Below are 17,529 nucleotides of genomic sequence, written 5' to 3' on the forward strand. Positions count from 1 at the left end.
TGTCCCTCCATCAAGTTTGCACACCTACCTTGTATGGTAGATAGGAACCATTTTTCTCTAGGCAATGAAAATGAAGTCACCCATTGGTCTACTGACTACTAGCCTTTTAATCCCTTTTTAGGGATATACAAAGAGGTTCGCCTTTACACTTATGGTTTCTTGAGTTTAACCTTTACTAAGATCCTCCTTACTTTTAGACTGTACATATAGTTTATTGTAAGATATTTTTTCTCTGTATTTAAAATTTTAATATAGTATTTCTCAATAAATATATGTTGATAATTCCTAGCCTAAATGTCAGAAGAGCCACCCAGCCTAGTATACCTTCAAAACCATTCTCAGATCCAGATGTTGTGGCATAGGCCTGTACTACTAGGATTCTTAGAGGCAGAAAGATTCTGCCAGCACGAGCACAGTAAGACCCTGTCTCAAAACAAAACAAAAACTACTCTCGGAAGCCAAGACCACTACCAGGTAAGTAGTCTTGTTTTGATATAACTGGAATTTATTTCTATATAGAATCCAACTTTATTTTTGTGTGTATGGATAATTTGCCAATATCATTTACTTTTATTTATTTTTGCAGTTTGAGACACGGTCTTACCATGACCTGGAAAGCCCTATATAGACCAAGCTGGCCTTGAACTTACAGAGATTTGCCTGCCTCTGCCTCCTGAGTACTGAAATTAAATCCCTGCCCAGCCAATATAATTTTTTTTTAAAAAATCTTCTTTATCAGGCTCTTCTCTGGCTGCTAAAGGGAAATGAGCTGCAGCCAAGTCCGTGCATCTGCAGGGGATGGTCCTGCAGAACTGCTCCAGGTTCCTGGTCAGGAGGAATAAGCAGATGTACAGCACCAAGCCCAACAATCTGAAGTCCTGAAACTCTTTCTGCTACAACAGGCTGGGGTTCACCACAAGACTATGGGAATGGAGCTCATGATGATGCTAAAGAGGTCACGGTGGTCAGAAAACGCAAATCTGGAACAAAACCAGCCACTTCTTACACGAGAACCACCATCAACAAGAATGCACGGGCACCCTCAGCAGCATCAGGCACATGATCTGAAGGAAAAGTACTGCCCTGATGTAGGTGTGGTGGCCATCCGCTAAGCCAGTGCCATCCTGAGAAGTCAGAGGCCTGTAGTGGTAAAGAGGAAAAGATGCAACCCACCAAGAGTTCTGGGCCCCACACCCCAGAAGCAATAGAGTCAGTCCACTGACTTTTTCAACCACTACCATCAAAGAAAGAGAGAGAAATTTCAAATCCATTTCATTTTAAATTCTCAATATTTTTGGTTCCACTTCTGTATTCTCTCTCTGTACTACTGATCTAAAACATACTGTACTGGCTCTATCTTTATATAGTCCTTCCTCACTGCTCTTCTTTGTTCTAATTTCTTAGTTAGGCTGAAGAATTTACCCCTGTAAACACCAGTCCACATTTCTGACCTGAGACTTGTCTGGTGTGTTTGCTTGGATAGGTTACAGTCCCTAGTAATCAAGTACAAACCTCACTATTAGTGTGAAGGGCATTCTGCAAGTGTGCTTCAAGCCCTTAAGGAAAGCTCATGCTCCTGAGTAATCTGGCTGACTCTGGCTGAGAAATTCTTAAAAGCTGAGAGTAGGCGTCCCCCAAAATGACAAAATCCTTTGATGACAGCAGCTTCTTCCAGTGCTCACAAAGCTCCCTCCTGCTGTGACCATCCTAACTGCCTGAGAACAAAAGCTATGTCCAGTGCCTGAGAGTTCCAGATAAGCCTTTGATGTGGTCTTCCCATCATGACTTCATGCTTCCTTAGCCCTCCAAACTTCAGACTTGCTTACAGCTCCCACATTCATGTAGCAATTCCCTGTAATCAATTACATGTGTCCACACATTATATATATAAATTATGTACACACATTCCTCCTTACTGATTCTGCTTTCTAGGCACTGAACTCTGAAGAGGTCTGAAACAAAAAAACTTTAAATAGAAATGTATTATTCTAAATATGTAAGTCTAAATTTGGTATAAAGAAATTTTAAATATTTTTTTAAAGATACAAACATTAAAAACAAAACAAAGCACTGCTTCACAGTGTTTCTATGTATGAAGTGGGTTTTGTGAGTTTTTTGGGGTTTACTATGCTGGAAATGGAATCCAGAATGTCACAGGTGCTAAGCAAGTACTCCATCACTGGGTACAGCCCAGCCCCTTATGAAGACATTAAAGAAAGAATAAAGCCTCTTTGGACATTAGCGCTTATATTTTGTTACTTTGCCATTTGTTTGGAATTTATTTCACTTGTTCACCTTTATCTTCATTAATTGCCTCTTAATTTTCTTCTGGCTTATTTTGTTATTTTAAAAATTATAAATTACATCTTTAAAAAAACAAAACTAGTTTTATAAACGATTTAGACTTCTATTTTAAGAGTCTAATAAACAAGATATTATGAAACACAACTTAAGTGTTGAATAAAAATATATTTTGGCCAGTTGTGGTAGTGCACACCTTTAATCCCAGCACTTGCGAGGCAGAGACAGAAGGATTTCTGTGAGTTCAAGGCTAACATGCCTTAGGGCACAACTTAGGGCACAACATGCCCTAAGAAAGCCAAAAGAACATAAAGAGGCACTGTATCAAAAAACAAAACAATCTTTCTAGATACATTGATCAACTTTGATAAAGGAAACAGAGTTGAAAGCAGGGCCTATTGAAAGGCGTTTGGGTCACTACAGCACTGTCCCTCAGGAAGAATTAATGCCATGCTGCAGAAGTAGGTCTACTTCAGGGCCCTACCTGCTGTGTCTCTCTGGGCCGACAAGGTGATGACGCCCTTGCCACTCAATATCGGGGTTCCCAGCCCCCAAAACCATTAGCCAACAAAATTATTTCTTTTATAAATTACCCTGACTATAGTCAAAACAGTACAAATTAAGTAATATGTCTTCCCAGCCACCAGTCTGGTAAAACTTCAAAATCTGATAATGTAACATGTTAACAAGGATGTAGAACAAGAATTATATACTACATTAAACAGTAAAGAGTAAATTAATATGATCATGTTTAAAAAACTATCCTTGTGAATTCCAAGACAGCCAGGGCTGTTGCCCAGAAAAAAAACAAAGGAAGGAAGGAAGGAAGGAGGAAGGAAGGAAGGAAGGAAGGAAGGAAGGAAGGAAGGAAGGAAGGAAAGAAGGAAGGAAGGAAGGAAGGGAAACTCCTCTGATAAGCTTAGGCTGCCATGGATCTCCTCTAAGTTAACAATTCTAATCAAAGCATAGCTGACAGAGATCCATGTATATGTATCATGAGAGATAAACAAGGAAGTACATAGTAAGCACACTGCTTGCACAGAATATAAAACATCCTTCATAGTAAATGGGAAAACAGATAGAATGCCAGTTTCCATAGGAAACAACTGGAAGGAGGACCCTGGAAGAGTACGTAGGAGCTGCAAACGAAGAATTCCAATTACACTGGGTTGTGAGAATGTACGTATTTGCTCAACTGTTATCCTCCTATCGATACATATTTTATATACACTAATGTACACATTAAAAGTTTTATAGCCACTTAAAATTTAATAAAACTTTTAAGACTTAACAGAAAATATGTTTCCTTTCTTGGAGTAGTCCTAAACAGAATTTCCATCAATAACTCCAGATAAAGGTATTTTATTACTTTCACCAGCTATTGCCAGAGTCAACCTATGACTGAGAAAAGTGTCTCCAAAATCCAAAGTAAGTCACTTTGGTATCATATCTCACCAGAGGGATTGATTTCACCCATACATGACTTATATATGACTTTGTATATAAAATAGAAAATAATGAGAAAAAATTTCAAGAGTCTATAAAATGAAAGAACGAGCATAGTGACTCACTCCTGTAATCCCAGTGTCTGGACAGCTGAGACAAAATCTAATTGCTGAGAACTCAAGTTCAGCCTGGGTTACAAAGTGAGACCCTGACTCCATAAACAAAAACAGCAGAACAAAGCAAACTCCCTCAAATTACTAAAATCAGTAATAAGAGAGAAAACCACAAGAAAAGATCAAATGAGATAATATATAAAAATCTGAATACATATGAAATACAGTATATAAAACATTTTGTTCAAAACATAAAACTTCAACTTAATTCGATTAATTTGTTTTCATCTTGCAGAGTCCCTAAGATACTGAAGTGTGCTAAAACACTTAAAGTGCCTTTCTGCTCACATTCACTGTGCCTGTTCTAAATGTTAAGTCACCTGAGAGATTCAGAGCCTGACAGTTCATTGTTATATGAAGTAGACAGCTGGATAGATCCACTCAAACATTAAAATAGATGATTAGTTTATGAGATGATTTCCAAGACAAAGATCTTAAAAGAAAGTTGTTTGCCTACCTGCAGTGATAACACTTTTCCTTCCAGACTCTCTGCCTTTTTCTTCCATTCAGCTAAGAGCTGATTTTGCTTTTCTAACTCAGCAGAATACATTGCTTTTTCCTCTAAGGACAAAGAAAAGATAAAATACATCACTTAGACTTTTATTAGCTAAAAATATATCTAAAGATCTCAAGGGAGAAGTAGAAAAGTCTTGGTGAACAAGTCAAGTGGCACTAACACGAGGTGCCTGTACCTGCCTTGCAGGGTCTTCTCTCCTGGGTAATAAGCTCATTCTTCTTCCTCTGAGAAGCACTCTCTATACAGCCTGCTTGCCACACTCCTGCGTTCTCATACTCAGACTAGCAATTACATTTAAAAAAAGTCTTTGTTTTAGTTTAGTTTTTTGTTTGTTTGTTTTGTTTTGGTCCTACCATGTAGCCATGGCTGGTGTGTAACTCAGAGGTCCGCCTCTTTGTCTCTTGAGTACTAGGACTACCACACCTGGTAGATGTAAAGTTTCCCTTAGGCACAAAAATATCCTCTACTCTCCTCCCCGAATCTAGCAGTTAACCAAATTAATAATTATTTTACATGTGTTGAGTCAACAAACTGATGGTCAGTGATGGCTCACTGGGTAAACCTAATGATGGCAGGGTGAATGTAAAAAAGCATACTTGGTTCTTAGCATAAAAACATTCTAGACTCTGTTAGTCTCTCTCTGCAACAGTATTTTCCACTTAGGCTAGAAAATGTAGCCACCTCAAGGCACAGATGAACTTCTAAGAACAAGTTAATATTTCCAAGGACAGTAATTATGATGAATAATATCTAAAAGGCGCTTCAAAAACCTAACCATTCTTTCTATGTGTATATCATTCTCGTCTCTGTATGCTCTCCTTTTAAAGTGTTTTCTTTCTGTTTTGGTTTTTGGAATTGTTAAAACAGGGTCTCTCTAAGTGGCTCTGGGTGTCCTGGAACTCTGAGTTCTAGAACCCACAGAGACCCAACTGGCCGTCACTCTAGTGCGAGTACTAAAGGTGTGCGCCACCAACACACAGGCCCTTGATAAATTTTATTTATTTTCTTTGTGTATATGTCTGAGGCACTTGGGCCACAGTGTGCATCTGAAGGTGAGGAGAGCTTACAAGAATGGGTTCTCTCCTTCTGCTACATGGGTCCTGGGGAGTCAAAGTCCGGTGTCATGCTCAACAGCAAGCACCTATTCACTGAGCCATCTCACCAGCCATGTACAATCTCCTTTATCACTTGATTCTCCTTCTTCATTTTATTTATCTTTCTAACACCTCAACTTTCATATTAATTAGCAACAAGATACTAAAACTTTTTAAAAGAATTATGATAGCTTTAATCATAAAAGGAGTGTGAACTAAGTTGGTGGTAGCAACTTACCTTTCTCCTTAACTAGTCAGTAACCATTTAAGGATTTCCTATACCTATGCCTTCATAGTCAAATAAGGCAAAATTACCATAACTACAACTTGTCTTCGCTTATACATCAAGCCTGTACGCAACTTACCTTGCTGGAAGTGTTCGAGAACCATCTGCAGGTTGGCTAATGACAGAGCATACTGCTTTACTTGTTCCTGAGACACAGAAAGCTGTGCTGCAGTCTCATCCCTTTGCTTGGAGACCATGTTCAACTGTTCTTGCAATGACTCTACTTGCATACTAGCTTGATGGCTGCAAAGAAAAGAATAAAGGCAAACTGTTCCATCTCTTTAAGTAATTTAACAACAGTAACAACCAAATGTTTTTCCTACATCATGCTACATTAAATTCTGGTTAGACTGCAAGGTATTTAGTGAGAAAGTAGCAAGACAAAAGAAAGCTTCTCTGCAGTTTTTAAACAGTGGCAAAACCTAACATTCGTTGCATATTCACTATCAAGTGCATAGTTTGAAGCCATTCACATTGCTATATAAGCATACCAGCACCCACCCACCCATCATTCAAACACCTGTCCAGCCACCTCCAGAGCTTTGTCTAGTTGCATAAATGGATATTCCAATCTTCTCTAGTTTGACCTTCCCTACATTTGGTGTGTTAAATTCAAGTTAAATCACAAATAAACAACAACAACAAAAAAAAAACCTTCAAGAGTTGCTCTGATCTGTTTCTGTCAATCATCCTGTACAAGTGACCATCAGCAAACAATGGTCCTTTTAAAGATTAAGAATTCGGTTAATGTTTTTTGATCACTTCCCCGGATGGAAAGTCTCTAACCAAGGGTCAGGGGAGGAAGATGAACTCAGGCCTCATACAGATAGTTAGCTGGGGTGTCTAGGAGTTCCCCTACTCTGAAGAATAAGGAGGAGGAGATGTGGGAGGGAGGGTAGGACTGGGAGGAGAATAGGGAAAAGTCTATGACAGAGATGTAAATTAAGTTAATTAATAAAAAATAGACTGAATAAGAAGCTATAGCAAAAAAAAAAAAAAAAAAAAAGAGTTTACAAGTAGCTTGCAACTTTCATGTTTCTAGACTTAAATCCCACAGTATAATTTTCATAAATCCCACAGTATAATTTACCATAAATTCACACCTGTAGGGACTTTCAACATCATTTTGTCAGCTTTAGCCCTAATAAGGAACGGAGTTTAATGACACCCTTTTGCACCTCACACATGCAATCATGGTGAAACTGCAACTTTCCAATGGCATTCACTGACAAGCTCCAGCTCTTCCTCTTCCTCCTCTTCTTCTTTTTGGTTTTCAAGACAGGGTTTCTCTGTGTAGCCCTGGCTGTCTTGGACTCCCTTTGTAGACCAGGTTTGCCACTGACATTGAACTCTCAGGGAATCCACCTGCCTTTACCTCCCAGAGTGATGGGATTAAAGGCATGTGCCACCACGCCCAGCTTGACAAACAATTCTGATTGCTTATCTTAATCTATAACTTTGTTGGGTCTACATGATAAACACCCTATCACTTCTCCAAATACAAACCCAGAGGTCCCTAAGAGACTTATACAGCAACTACATTGGTTGGTTTTCTAATTACTGTAACCAAATACATGACAAGAAGCAACTTATGAGAGCTTATCTGGCTCAGTTTGAGGGTACAGTCCACCATGGCAGAGAAGTCATAGTGGCAGGAGTCTGTGTAAGCTGCTGGCCATAACTGCATCCACAGCCAAGAGCAGATAGCAATAAATTACTATGTTTAATTTATTTTCCTTTTTTATTTTCAGTCCAGGACCCCAGATCATAGAAAGCTGCTGCCCACAGCTGGGTCTTTCCATCTCAATCACCACCTCTAGATAATCTCACAGGTATGCCCAGAGGCCTATCACCTACAAGATAATAATAAATCCTGCGAAGCTGGCAAAAGTAACCTATCCTGGCTTATATCTTTTTTTGATTAATTAATTAATATTAATTTTGAGACATGGTCTCACTAGGTAGCTCTTGGCTAACCTGTAACTCACTAAGTAGACCAGGCTGGCCTCAAACTTGTCTCTAAAGTGCTGGGATAAAGAGTATGCACTGCCATGCATGGTCAGGTTTATATCTTATCTTCAAAGTGTGTCTTTGACGAATGGTGATTATTTTCAGACTACCACAAGGGTCTTTATGAGTATTTAATATCCAGTTACCTTATTCAAGATTAACTACTGAAGCTAATTAAAAGCAATTCACTTGAAAGATATTTTACCAAACAGCACCCTCTTGTGGAACAAGAGGTAAACTAAGACCTAAACTGTCTCCAGATGTCCCTGGATTTACTCAACTTGACTGGTTAGTAAATGAATGCATGACTGCAAGGGTAAATGAGCTTTTAAACACTGAGAAAGTAAATAGACAGTAGGTGTTACTTTGCTAAAGGATCAAAACCATAATGTGGCACATAGATTAGATTTACTCATATGACAAACATTTACTATTAATCTAGGTTTAATATTTGCTGTGGGAAGAACAGAAGATCCACAGCATTATTTCTAAACACAAGTGAACTTACCCCCCCCCTTTTTTTTTTTAATAGGAGAGAGTTTAAGACATTCTACAATCACCTATGCATTAAATGTAAATATGAGGGCCATCAAAGACCCAAGCACTGTACATGTTCAGAAAAAAAGACACCACTTCAGGATTTAGTTTCAGATATGAGGTCTAGGGTACTAAATAACCCTTGTGAAGAAAACGGATTTTTCCATCTACCTTTTTTTTTTTTTTTTTTTTTTAAGAAAACAGAATTTTAAAAATAGGTAAGAGTCATAGAAAAACTCTTAAGAGAGTTAGGTCCATCCTTTGCTCAGAACATGAGAAAAGGAAGTAGGGAATAAAAAAGAAATAGGAAATAGTATTTGGGGAGCTGAGTGATACAGACTGGTAGATAACACCAGAGCTCCACTTGAGGAGGTTTATCTGGGAAATTATAGCAAAGGGTAAATAAAAATGGGTAGAGAGTGAAAGTATTAGAGAAAATAAAGGGCCTGAAAACTACATGGTACTGTTACAGCCTGAGGATATTTTGGCATTTCTAACTATGTAAAAACTCATGTACAAATGACCACTCATTGTTTTAATTTCCACATTAAATAAGTTTTTCCGTTTAAATCAGAAAGCACAATAATCTACCATAAAAGTGGGGAAGGCACTCACTTTCAGTGCTGTCTCTACTTATACCCCCTTTGAAGACACAACTATCTCCTGTCTTCTCACACCCCAGCACTGTACACAGTAAAAAGGTCAAGTATGCTAGTAATACTAGCACTTGGGAGGCAGAAGCAGGAGGATATCAAGTTTGAAGCCAGTGTGAATTGCTGAGACCCTGTCTCCAAAACAAAACCAAGTACTAAGAATAAAATCTTTATACTGAGAAAAAAGAAAATTTTAAATACTTAAGAAGGGTCACTCAAAACTTCTCCCTGGCCACAGGTTGGTTCTTCAAGGTGACCTATGTCTCCAACCTGCTGCTTCCTGCACACTTTCATTTCTAACATCCATATGCTGCAAACCTTCAGTGATTTGCTCAGAGTAAAACCATATGAATTAAATTAGCTCTTGGGGAACTGAACAGAGCCAGTAAAACCCGCCGGTATCGTAGGACTATTCCCCTAAAATGACAAGTGACAGTGCAGACAGTATCTAAGATGGGTGAAGTGGCACAAGTCTGAATGCTGGATTCTCATGAGACCCACACCGCGTGGCTGCCTTGAGCAAGCTTTTTCACAACACTGCACCCCAAGACTCTTCATCTGTAAACTGGGAACAATTACGTTTGTGAAACGAACTAATATAAGAAATATGTTTATTGAGAATGATGCTCAACAAGTGACCAGTTTAAAGTTCATTCCAAAAAGAAAAAAGGAAAATTCACCTTGCATTTTCCATTGCATTAGAGGATGAAACTAGCTTTTCCTCCAGCATTGTGACCTTCTTCCTCAGTTTAGCCTCTCTATCTTCTGCAGCCAGAGCTTCCCGGGTATGAGAATCTTCTGACTCTAAGAGATGGTCACGCAGTCTCTGTAGTTCTTGGTTTAACCGGGTTTCTTTGTCATGTAAGCGTTGAACCTAAGTAGAGGACTTTTCTTTACTTTCCTTCTACGCAATGCCCATCCCCCCCAAAACAACAAATGATTCCATACTGTAGAAATATATTAGTATAGTATACCAATATATTGTTATAATTGTTACTTATAACACTTATTTTAAATCATAATATATTATACTTACATAACATATTTTACCTAACTATAACAAATGTAATTATTATTGTGAATATCAATTATATTATATATAATATATAATAGTGTATTAATATACTAATGCCATACACTGCAAAGTATATTTATATCAAGAAAACCTTTCCCCAAATTACATAAAGATTCTTTAGGAAGCTTTACTTTGCAAGGTCTCATCTGCATGGGTTATAATGGAAACAGAAATATACATAAGTACTGGGCTCCTATGGCAGAGTACCTTTTTAGTAAATCTCATTTTTTTTCATACTTTATGAGTGAGATAATTTTCTTATGCAAAAGGTATGTGTCATAGTTTTCCCTTTTGAAAACAAATTTATAATGTACCCCAGGGAGATTAAAATCCTCCTATAGCACATCAAAGGAAGAGAAAAACCACAAGATAATTTCATTTGCCTTAGTGACTGGTTACTAAACATACAGCTTGAGTTACTGTCCATGACAGTGAAAGTATACCTCATTCTGCAGGGTACTGTTTTCCATTTGCTTCTGTTTCAGGGCCAACATAACTTGGTCTCTCTCCTGTTGAAAAGTAACTGTCTTCTCCTGCATTGATTTAACTGCATTTAAAAGTTGATTTAACTCCCCAGCCTTGCCCTTTTGGAAAGAAACAATTTTAGCTTTAAAAGAGTTTCAAAAAGTCATTTTCTTCATTAAATAATTTTAAAACAGTTAGCAATAACAAAGTCAATAAATCCAAAGACATTCTGAGAAAAAGATAACCTGGAGGAGCTTAAGGAAACATGACACCTAACTACACTGTGGTACCCTACACAGCACTCTGCAGCAGCAAAGGGACAAGGGATGACTACTGTAGGATTCCAATAAGCACAAGCTTCAGTCATGCTGCAATGCTGGGTCATTAGCTGTAACAACCAGTGAAAAATGGAAGATAGTAGAAATAAGAGAAACTGGGCTAGGCTGTCGTGGCATACGCCTTTAATCCCAGCACTTGGGAGGCACAGGCAAGCAAATCTCTGAGTTCAAGGCCAGGCTGATCTACAGATAGGGTTAAAGGACAGACAGCACTACACAGAGAAACTCTGTTTCAAAAAAACCAGAGAGAGAGACACACTAGGTATGAGGTTGATGTAGATGAAAATTTTCTTCACAATCTCTACAACTTGTCTATAAGCCCAAAGCTATTCTAAAAGTAATGCTTTTAGATTGGGAGGGTAATATAGACAAAGAGAGAAAGAGGGAGGAAATATAAATAGCACTAAATGCATTTGAAAAAATCATAGGAAAACATTATTTTGTTTACTTTAATATGTATATATATATATATATATATATACACACACACACATACACACACACACAAGTGAATGTATGTATTTATACATACATATAGTTTAAATGAAGTCATACCACTTGGGGCCATACTGGTCCCCACAAGAGTCACAGACTGTCCTACAAAACCCCAGTGCCGGGCTTTGGAAGGCTCCCTTTGAGCTGTTGTTGAACAAGAGAGTCCAAGAAAGCCCCAGAGAATATTGACACAGCCCTTGGCTGCCTCCCAGCACTTGCAGGAGAGACCCTGCTGCCGCAGACACACACACTGTGGGCACAGGGCTTGGAGGAAGTGGACGGGAATGAGCTGGAAACCTCCTCCCTGAGCACTAGGCTCTCAGAATACCTAAAGGTGGATGCAAGAGGCATAGAGAGAAAAGCAGTTAGTGGTCCTACCCATCTGCAAACTTGTGGACAAGGACTTGCCTACCAAGGTATCATCAATGGTGCCACAGTATCACATGCTAGGGGCAAGAGGCAGCTGTCGAATAGGACTTCCTGCCTCCTGGGAGAATTCATTCCTGGTCATGCAAACCAGTGGGGTCAGTGGGGTCATAGACCTAAAAGAGGGCCTACTCTTCCCACTTTACTAAACCAGGATAATTTCTAACTCCATCCTAAAAACGTATCTTTCACCCACCGTTAAGTGTTGATTTCACCCCTCAACAAAGAAGCTTATTTTTGGAGTGGAAAGAGGTATTACAGAAATTCACAACTAATCAAAATAAAGAGAAGAACTGACCATGAGGTGCCCGTCCCCAGTTACTTCATCTATAACCCAATCTCCACCTAAGGTTCTGGGAACAACTCAGAACAGGGCTGAGAGTAACAGATAACCCTTGTGAGGTGCACACCATCCGGCTGACGATCCAAAGTCTCAGACTTTGGACAGTTTTTGATTTTCAGCTAAAGCTGTTCAACCTGTATAGGTTAAGCATGGGTACCTTTAAATTAATAAAGAAAATTATAAAAAAAATTTAGCTTATACTAAGGGTAGTCAACTAATAGAATACTTAATACACATCTTCAGTAAATCTACATAATTTAGATCTGTACATGTCAACGAAGCGGAAGGAAATGGCACCAACTGCCAAAACTGCATTTTAAAAAGCATACATAGTACAAGAGGAGACTCCACTGCCCCACCTCCTAGTTACGCTCTTAGAACTGGAAGACACACCAGACCTGGTGGGGCACACTTTTAATCCCAGCAGTTGGAGGCAGGGGCAGGCGGATCTCTATTTGAGGCCAGCCTGATCTACAAATGGAGTCCAGGACAGCCAGGGCTCTTGCTACACAGAGAAACCCTGTCTCAAAAAAGGCAAACGAACCCTGTAAGATACTACACCCACTGTCAGAGAACAGTGGAGTCTTAGGCCTTGTAAACCAATTATAGACCACTACAGGCCAAGACCATCAAAGCTGAGATCTCTGAAAGACCTAGGCTAGCTTCACAAAGCAGTTAAGCTGACTCCTGGTTCTCCTGCCTCCATCTCCCAAGTGCTAGGATCCCAAGCACGATGCCTGGCAAACAGAGTGAGTTGTAAATCAGATAATGCAGGACTCTCACAGAAGAACCCACTGGCAAAAGAAGTCAAGCCATTTTAAACCCTGTGCCTAGGAGCACACATGTTTAAGAAGCAAATGCTGCACTGGGGTTATAACTCAGTGGCACACGGTCTCCCCAGTAAGCATGAAGCCCTAGGTTCAATCTCCAGTATGGAGAAACAGAAGAAAGAAATTGTCCCTGAGTATTGCATTCTTCTGCCTATCATCCCCTTTTAAATTTCCAATACCAAAGCACAGAATTCACATTTAAAAGGTAACTTCAAAGACGTACTGCAGCAGCAAATCTCCAATAGTTCTTACTACACCCAACATGCAAAATTCCACTAAAACAAGTTAAAGGAGCTTAAAATGACTATATAAGCCAGTGAACACATCAAAGGCTACTGACACTTTACAGTTAATTGCTATGACCCTCCATTTTATGAGTGAATAAACAAACCAATATAATCAAAACATAACCAAAGTTCTATTGGTGACAGAGATGGAATCAGAGTATTTCCAGGGCCTATTCTGCCTAAGGAAGTACTTACTCCAAACACTTTTCTGTGTTTTGACTGATCCATTAGAGTCAATCTAGGGCCAGCTAGATGGCTCAGAAGGGAAAGATGGCTAAGCCTAATGCCTTGAATTTGATCTGAGAAACTCACATGGAGGAGAAAGAGAGCTGACCCTCAAAAGATATTCTCTGGTTTCCACATGTTCACTGTGCCAGAAGCACACACACAGAATTTAAAAAAATGTAAAATCAAATTTAATGAATCATCCAGCATACTTTTCTAATAATTTGTCACATATTATATGCATAATTTTAGTGTTCTGAAACTTCTCAGTTTCTCTCATACATCCAGAAATATATATACATACAAGCCAGAGTGTAAAGGTATCCTTACTGCAGATCATGGTCAGACATTTCTTAGTGCCTTCCTTTCATACAGGTATCTCTAAGGTGTTGGTCATTTCTAGAAGCTACTGAAATATGCCTGCCCTGTGATTAACGTGGCTCGAAGGTTCCCTCTGAAAGACTGAGGAAACAGCTTGTTAGCAGGATGCTTGCCTAGGGCTCGAGGTCTTGGGGGCCATCTCTACCACCTTCTTAAGAAGATGGCTCACTTCTATGACAAGACAGAATGTTACCTGCTACTGAATCTTTGTTTTACGCTGAGGAACCTATGAAGAATTAATCTGCTACAAAAAATATTTGAAAATATATAGTAACTTTGGGGAGAGACTTCTAAATGTCTATGAGGAAACTGCACCCAAACCAAAATACCTTGAAATAACTATTACTCAGTGAAGAAGTTTAGTTATCCTCAGAAACAGCATGAAAAAATAAATAACCCATATTAAAAAGGCTCCTCTGTCCTCAGCAGCTTCTGCATACCCCATCCAAACATACCTGCTCTCTTTCTTTCAATAGTTGCTCAAAAGCAAGTGCCTTCTCTCTCATTGAATGGCATTCAAACTCTTTTTCTCGTAACACCATGGAAACTTTCATGTTGGTCTCTTGTAATGCCTGATATTCGGTTTCCTTCTCCCTGGACGCTTCTACTATTTTTTCATTTTCGCCTTTTAATTTACAAATGTCCATTTCTAAAATCAATATTCTCTCCTTCAAATTTGTCACTGCCTGCCTCAAAAGCTCATTTTCATTCACTTTGTTAGTGAAATTTTCATTTGAAGAATGTAACTGGTCACTTTTGGCTTTGATTAAGAGGTCTTTTTCCTTAAGTAAGTTTTGTAAAACTTCTTGTTTCTCCTTCAGCTGTTTAATTTCTGAATCTGTTTGTTTGTGTTCTTTTCTTTCTACCTCTGAGGAAGCAGCAACGGAGTCTGACAGTCTGTGGTTGTTTTCCTGGAGTGTCCTAATTGTGGCGTCTTTTTCCTGCAGTGATTTTCTCAGATCATCTACTTCTTGTTGAAGCAACTGAGAAGACTCATGTGGCCCAGAAGACTGGCTTGCTTTAAGAGACTCTGCTGACTGAGAGTGAAGTGAAGAGCCAGAAGTGAGCTGAGGTGACATAATATCAAGTTTTCCTAACAGGAGGTCCTTGGTATTGCAAAGCTGGCCTATGCTATGCTGAACTTGTGCCAATTCCTGCCCAAAATTCTTAAGCTTGGTTTCATTCTGCTCATAGCTTTGGATCAGGCCAGTGTAGTCCACTTGTAATTTAGAGTTGTTATCACTGTCAACCGAAACTTGTGTCTGAAGTTGGTGAAGCTCCTCCTGCAGCTGGGCTGACTCGTGCTGCATATTCTGGACGGTGGTCATCACCTGCTGCTTCCACTCTTCCATTTTCTTCACTTGCTGTTTTAGCTTATCCCGTTCCTGTAAGAGCTCTTCAAACTGGTTACTGTTCACTCCTCCAGCCTCGCTACCGCTGCCAGAAGTCTGCAGAACTGTCAGCAGGGTCTGGCACTTTTGACTTAGTGCATCTATTTCAATGTCTTTTTCTCGAATGATCCTGGATAAATTCTGAATAGTTTCTTTAAACATATCTTGACCACTACTTTCAACTCGACTGGACATTTTTTTATTCTCATCTTGCAACTTAAGAAGGGCTGCTTCTTTGGCACTGATAATATCGATCATCCTGTGATATTCTGTTTTTAGCTGGCTATTTTCCCTTGTCTTTTCATTCAAAACAACCATTACTTTCTCTCTTTCCATAGCATAGGCATGCAGCTGCTGTTGAAGGTAAACAACATCCTGAGAATAGGAAGCTGAGGAGATCCTGGCATGAAGAGCTTGAATCTCCAAGTCTTTCTGCTGGATAATCTGAGTGAGCTTGCCGACCTCATCTTTGGACAGCTGATCAATCTGTTTAGTTAAAGAGATGTTCTTTTCATTCAGAAGCTGAATCTCCAGCTCGCGCTCTTTGATCCCCTTCACTAGCCTTTCTGTTTCAGCTTTAGATAGATCATGCTTTTCACTTCCATTTTCTATATTCATGTTCTCAACTTTTGTTTCCTGAAAAATATCAGAATTATCTGTTTGAATGTCCCGCCTTTCTTCGTGCAACTGGGCTTTGATTTGTTCAATTGTTTTTTGCAAGTTCTTAATTTCTTCATCTTTTTCTAAAAAAAGCTGGGTGTGTGTGATACTCATTTGTTCATGCTGGTATTTGAATTCATCTATTTCTTTCTTCTGCTCCTGTAGAGACTGGAGTAGTTGCATCTTATTCTGGTTTTGATCTTCAATCATCTTCTGGTGCTGTTTAATTTCTTCTTCCAGATGATCCTTGATTATATGCAACCGAGACAGCTCAGACTCTAGTTCTGCGGTGCTGTCAGTAGTTCTAGGCTCAGGCCCGGGCACAGCCCGGCTCTGCTGCTCCCTGAGCCGCTCCAGCTGTTCCTGTAGGTGATTGTTCTCTTCTTTCATATATCCAAGACATCTATCCTTTTCCTCTATGGTCTGCCTTAAAGTCTCATTTTTGCTTAAGGCCTGAACACATTTGTCTAATTCATTCTGCAATTCTGAACTTTTTTCTTTAAGTTTCACAATACAAATTTCTTTCTCATTTATAAGTTGTGTCAACTGTTTCTGCTCTTCTAAACTACCCGACAAAGTTTCCTTGGTATGTTTATGATCAGCCTCCATTTGCTCAATACTCTTTTTGAGCCCTGCTATTTCAGAGTCTTTTTCTTGGTTGAGCTGAATTAAGCGCTCATGTTCCAGCTGTAAGGCAGAGGTATTCAAGCTGCGTGTGCTGGACAGCTCCTCCACAGCTTGTTTGTACTTGTTTGTTTCTTCCAACAGCCTCTTTTCAGCCTGACACAATTCTGCTTCTAGCTGAGCCTTTTCCCATTCCAGCATGGCAGTTTTTTCCAGAGAAATCTGGTTGTTGCCAGAAATAGATTCTTCCAACTGATTTTTCACATCTTCACATGCTACAACCAACTTTTCATTTTCCATTCTGAGATCAAAAGCAACTTGCTTTAAATGCTCATTGATCTGTTCTATTTCTGAAAGATTCTGCTTTAAGTTTCGAACTTCAGTTTCCCTTTCTTTAAGTACGTCATCCTTCAAATTACTGTTAGAGCCTTGAGTTTGAGTTAACTCATTTCTGACTGCGGAGAGCTCCTCTTCATTTTGTCTGATGTGTTCCCTCAGTTCACAGTTCTCCTTCTGGATGTTGAAATTGTTTTTCTCTGATTTGTTCAGCTGATCTACTAAATCTTCTACTTTCTCTTCAAGCTTCTGTTTGGTTAACTGTAAATCACTTAGGGCCTGTTCACTATGAGTCAGTTTTTCTTTCTGCATGTCTAACTCTTTGATAACATTCATTTTATCATCCTCAAGTTGATGGATTCTCTGCTTTTCGCCATCTAGATCCTCTTTCAGTTTCTTGATGACACTGTCTCCTTCACTTTGTTGTTTTGATAGCTGGTCTTTTATCAAAATCACACGCTGAAAGAAAAATTAATTTGTACAATAACTTTGTGACATTTTTCTCATGCTAGTGTCTAAAGAAAATTTTGTAAAATTTCATATATGATAAAACAATAATCTAATATTTCTAATCCTTCTTTAAAAACTTTCTATCCTATCATGTCTCACAAAATAATTTACAAATAGTCCATTTTA

General features: G+C 39.0%; 1 protein-coding gene across 2 annotated transcripts in view; it reads right to left on the minus strand.

Annotated features, from left to right (window-relative positions):
• The window catches only part of Trip11 (thyroid hormone receptor interactor 11), a 73,543-nt gene that overhangs the window by 27,148 nt on the left and 28,866 nt on the right, over positions 1–17,529 (minus strand). For both annotated transcript variants that reach the window (XM_021650189.2, XM_021650188.2), the window contains exons 11-15: positions 14,338–17,352; positions 10,536–10,676; positions 9,698–9,891; positions 5,897–6,060; positions 4,378–4,481 (exon numbers count right to left, since the gene is read on the minus strand). In XM_021650189.2, coding sequence (XP_021505864.1) covers positions 4,378–4,481; positions 5,897–6,060; positions 9,698–9,891; positions 10,536–10,676; positions 14,338–17,352 — 3,618 coding nt within the window. The remainder of the gene's footprint in view (positions 1–4,377; positions 4,482–5,896; positions 6,061–9,697; positions 9,892–10,535; positions 10,677–14,337; positions 17,353–17,529) is intronic.

Source organism: Meriones unguiculatus, chromosome 7 (assembly GCF_030254825.1).
Source record: "Meriones unguiculatus strain TT.TT164.6M chromosome 7, Bangor_MerUng_6.1, whole genome shotgun sequence".
NCBI classification, from domain to species: Eukaryota; Metazoa; Chordata; class Mammalia; order Rodentia; family Muridae; genus Meriones; species Meriones unguiculatus.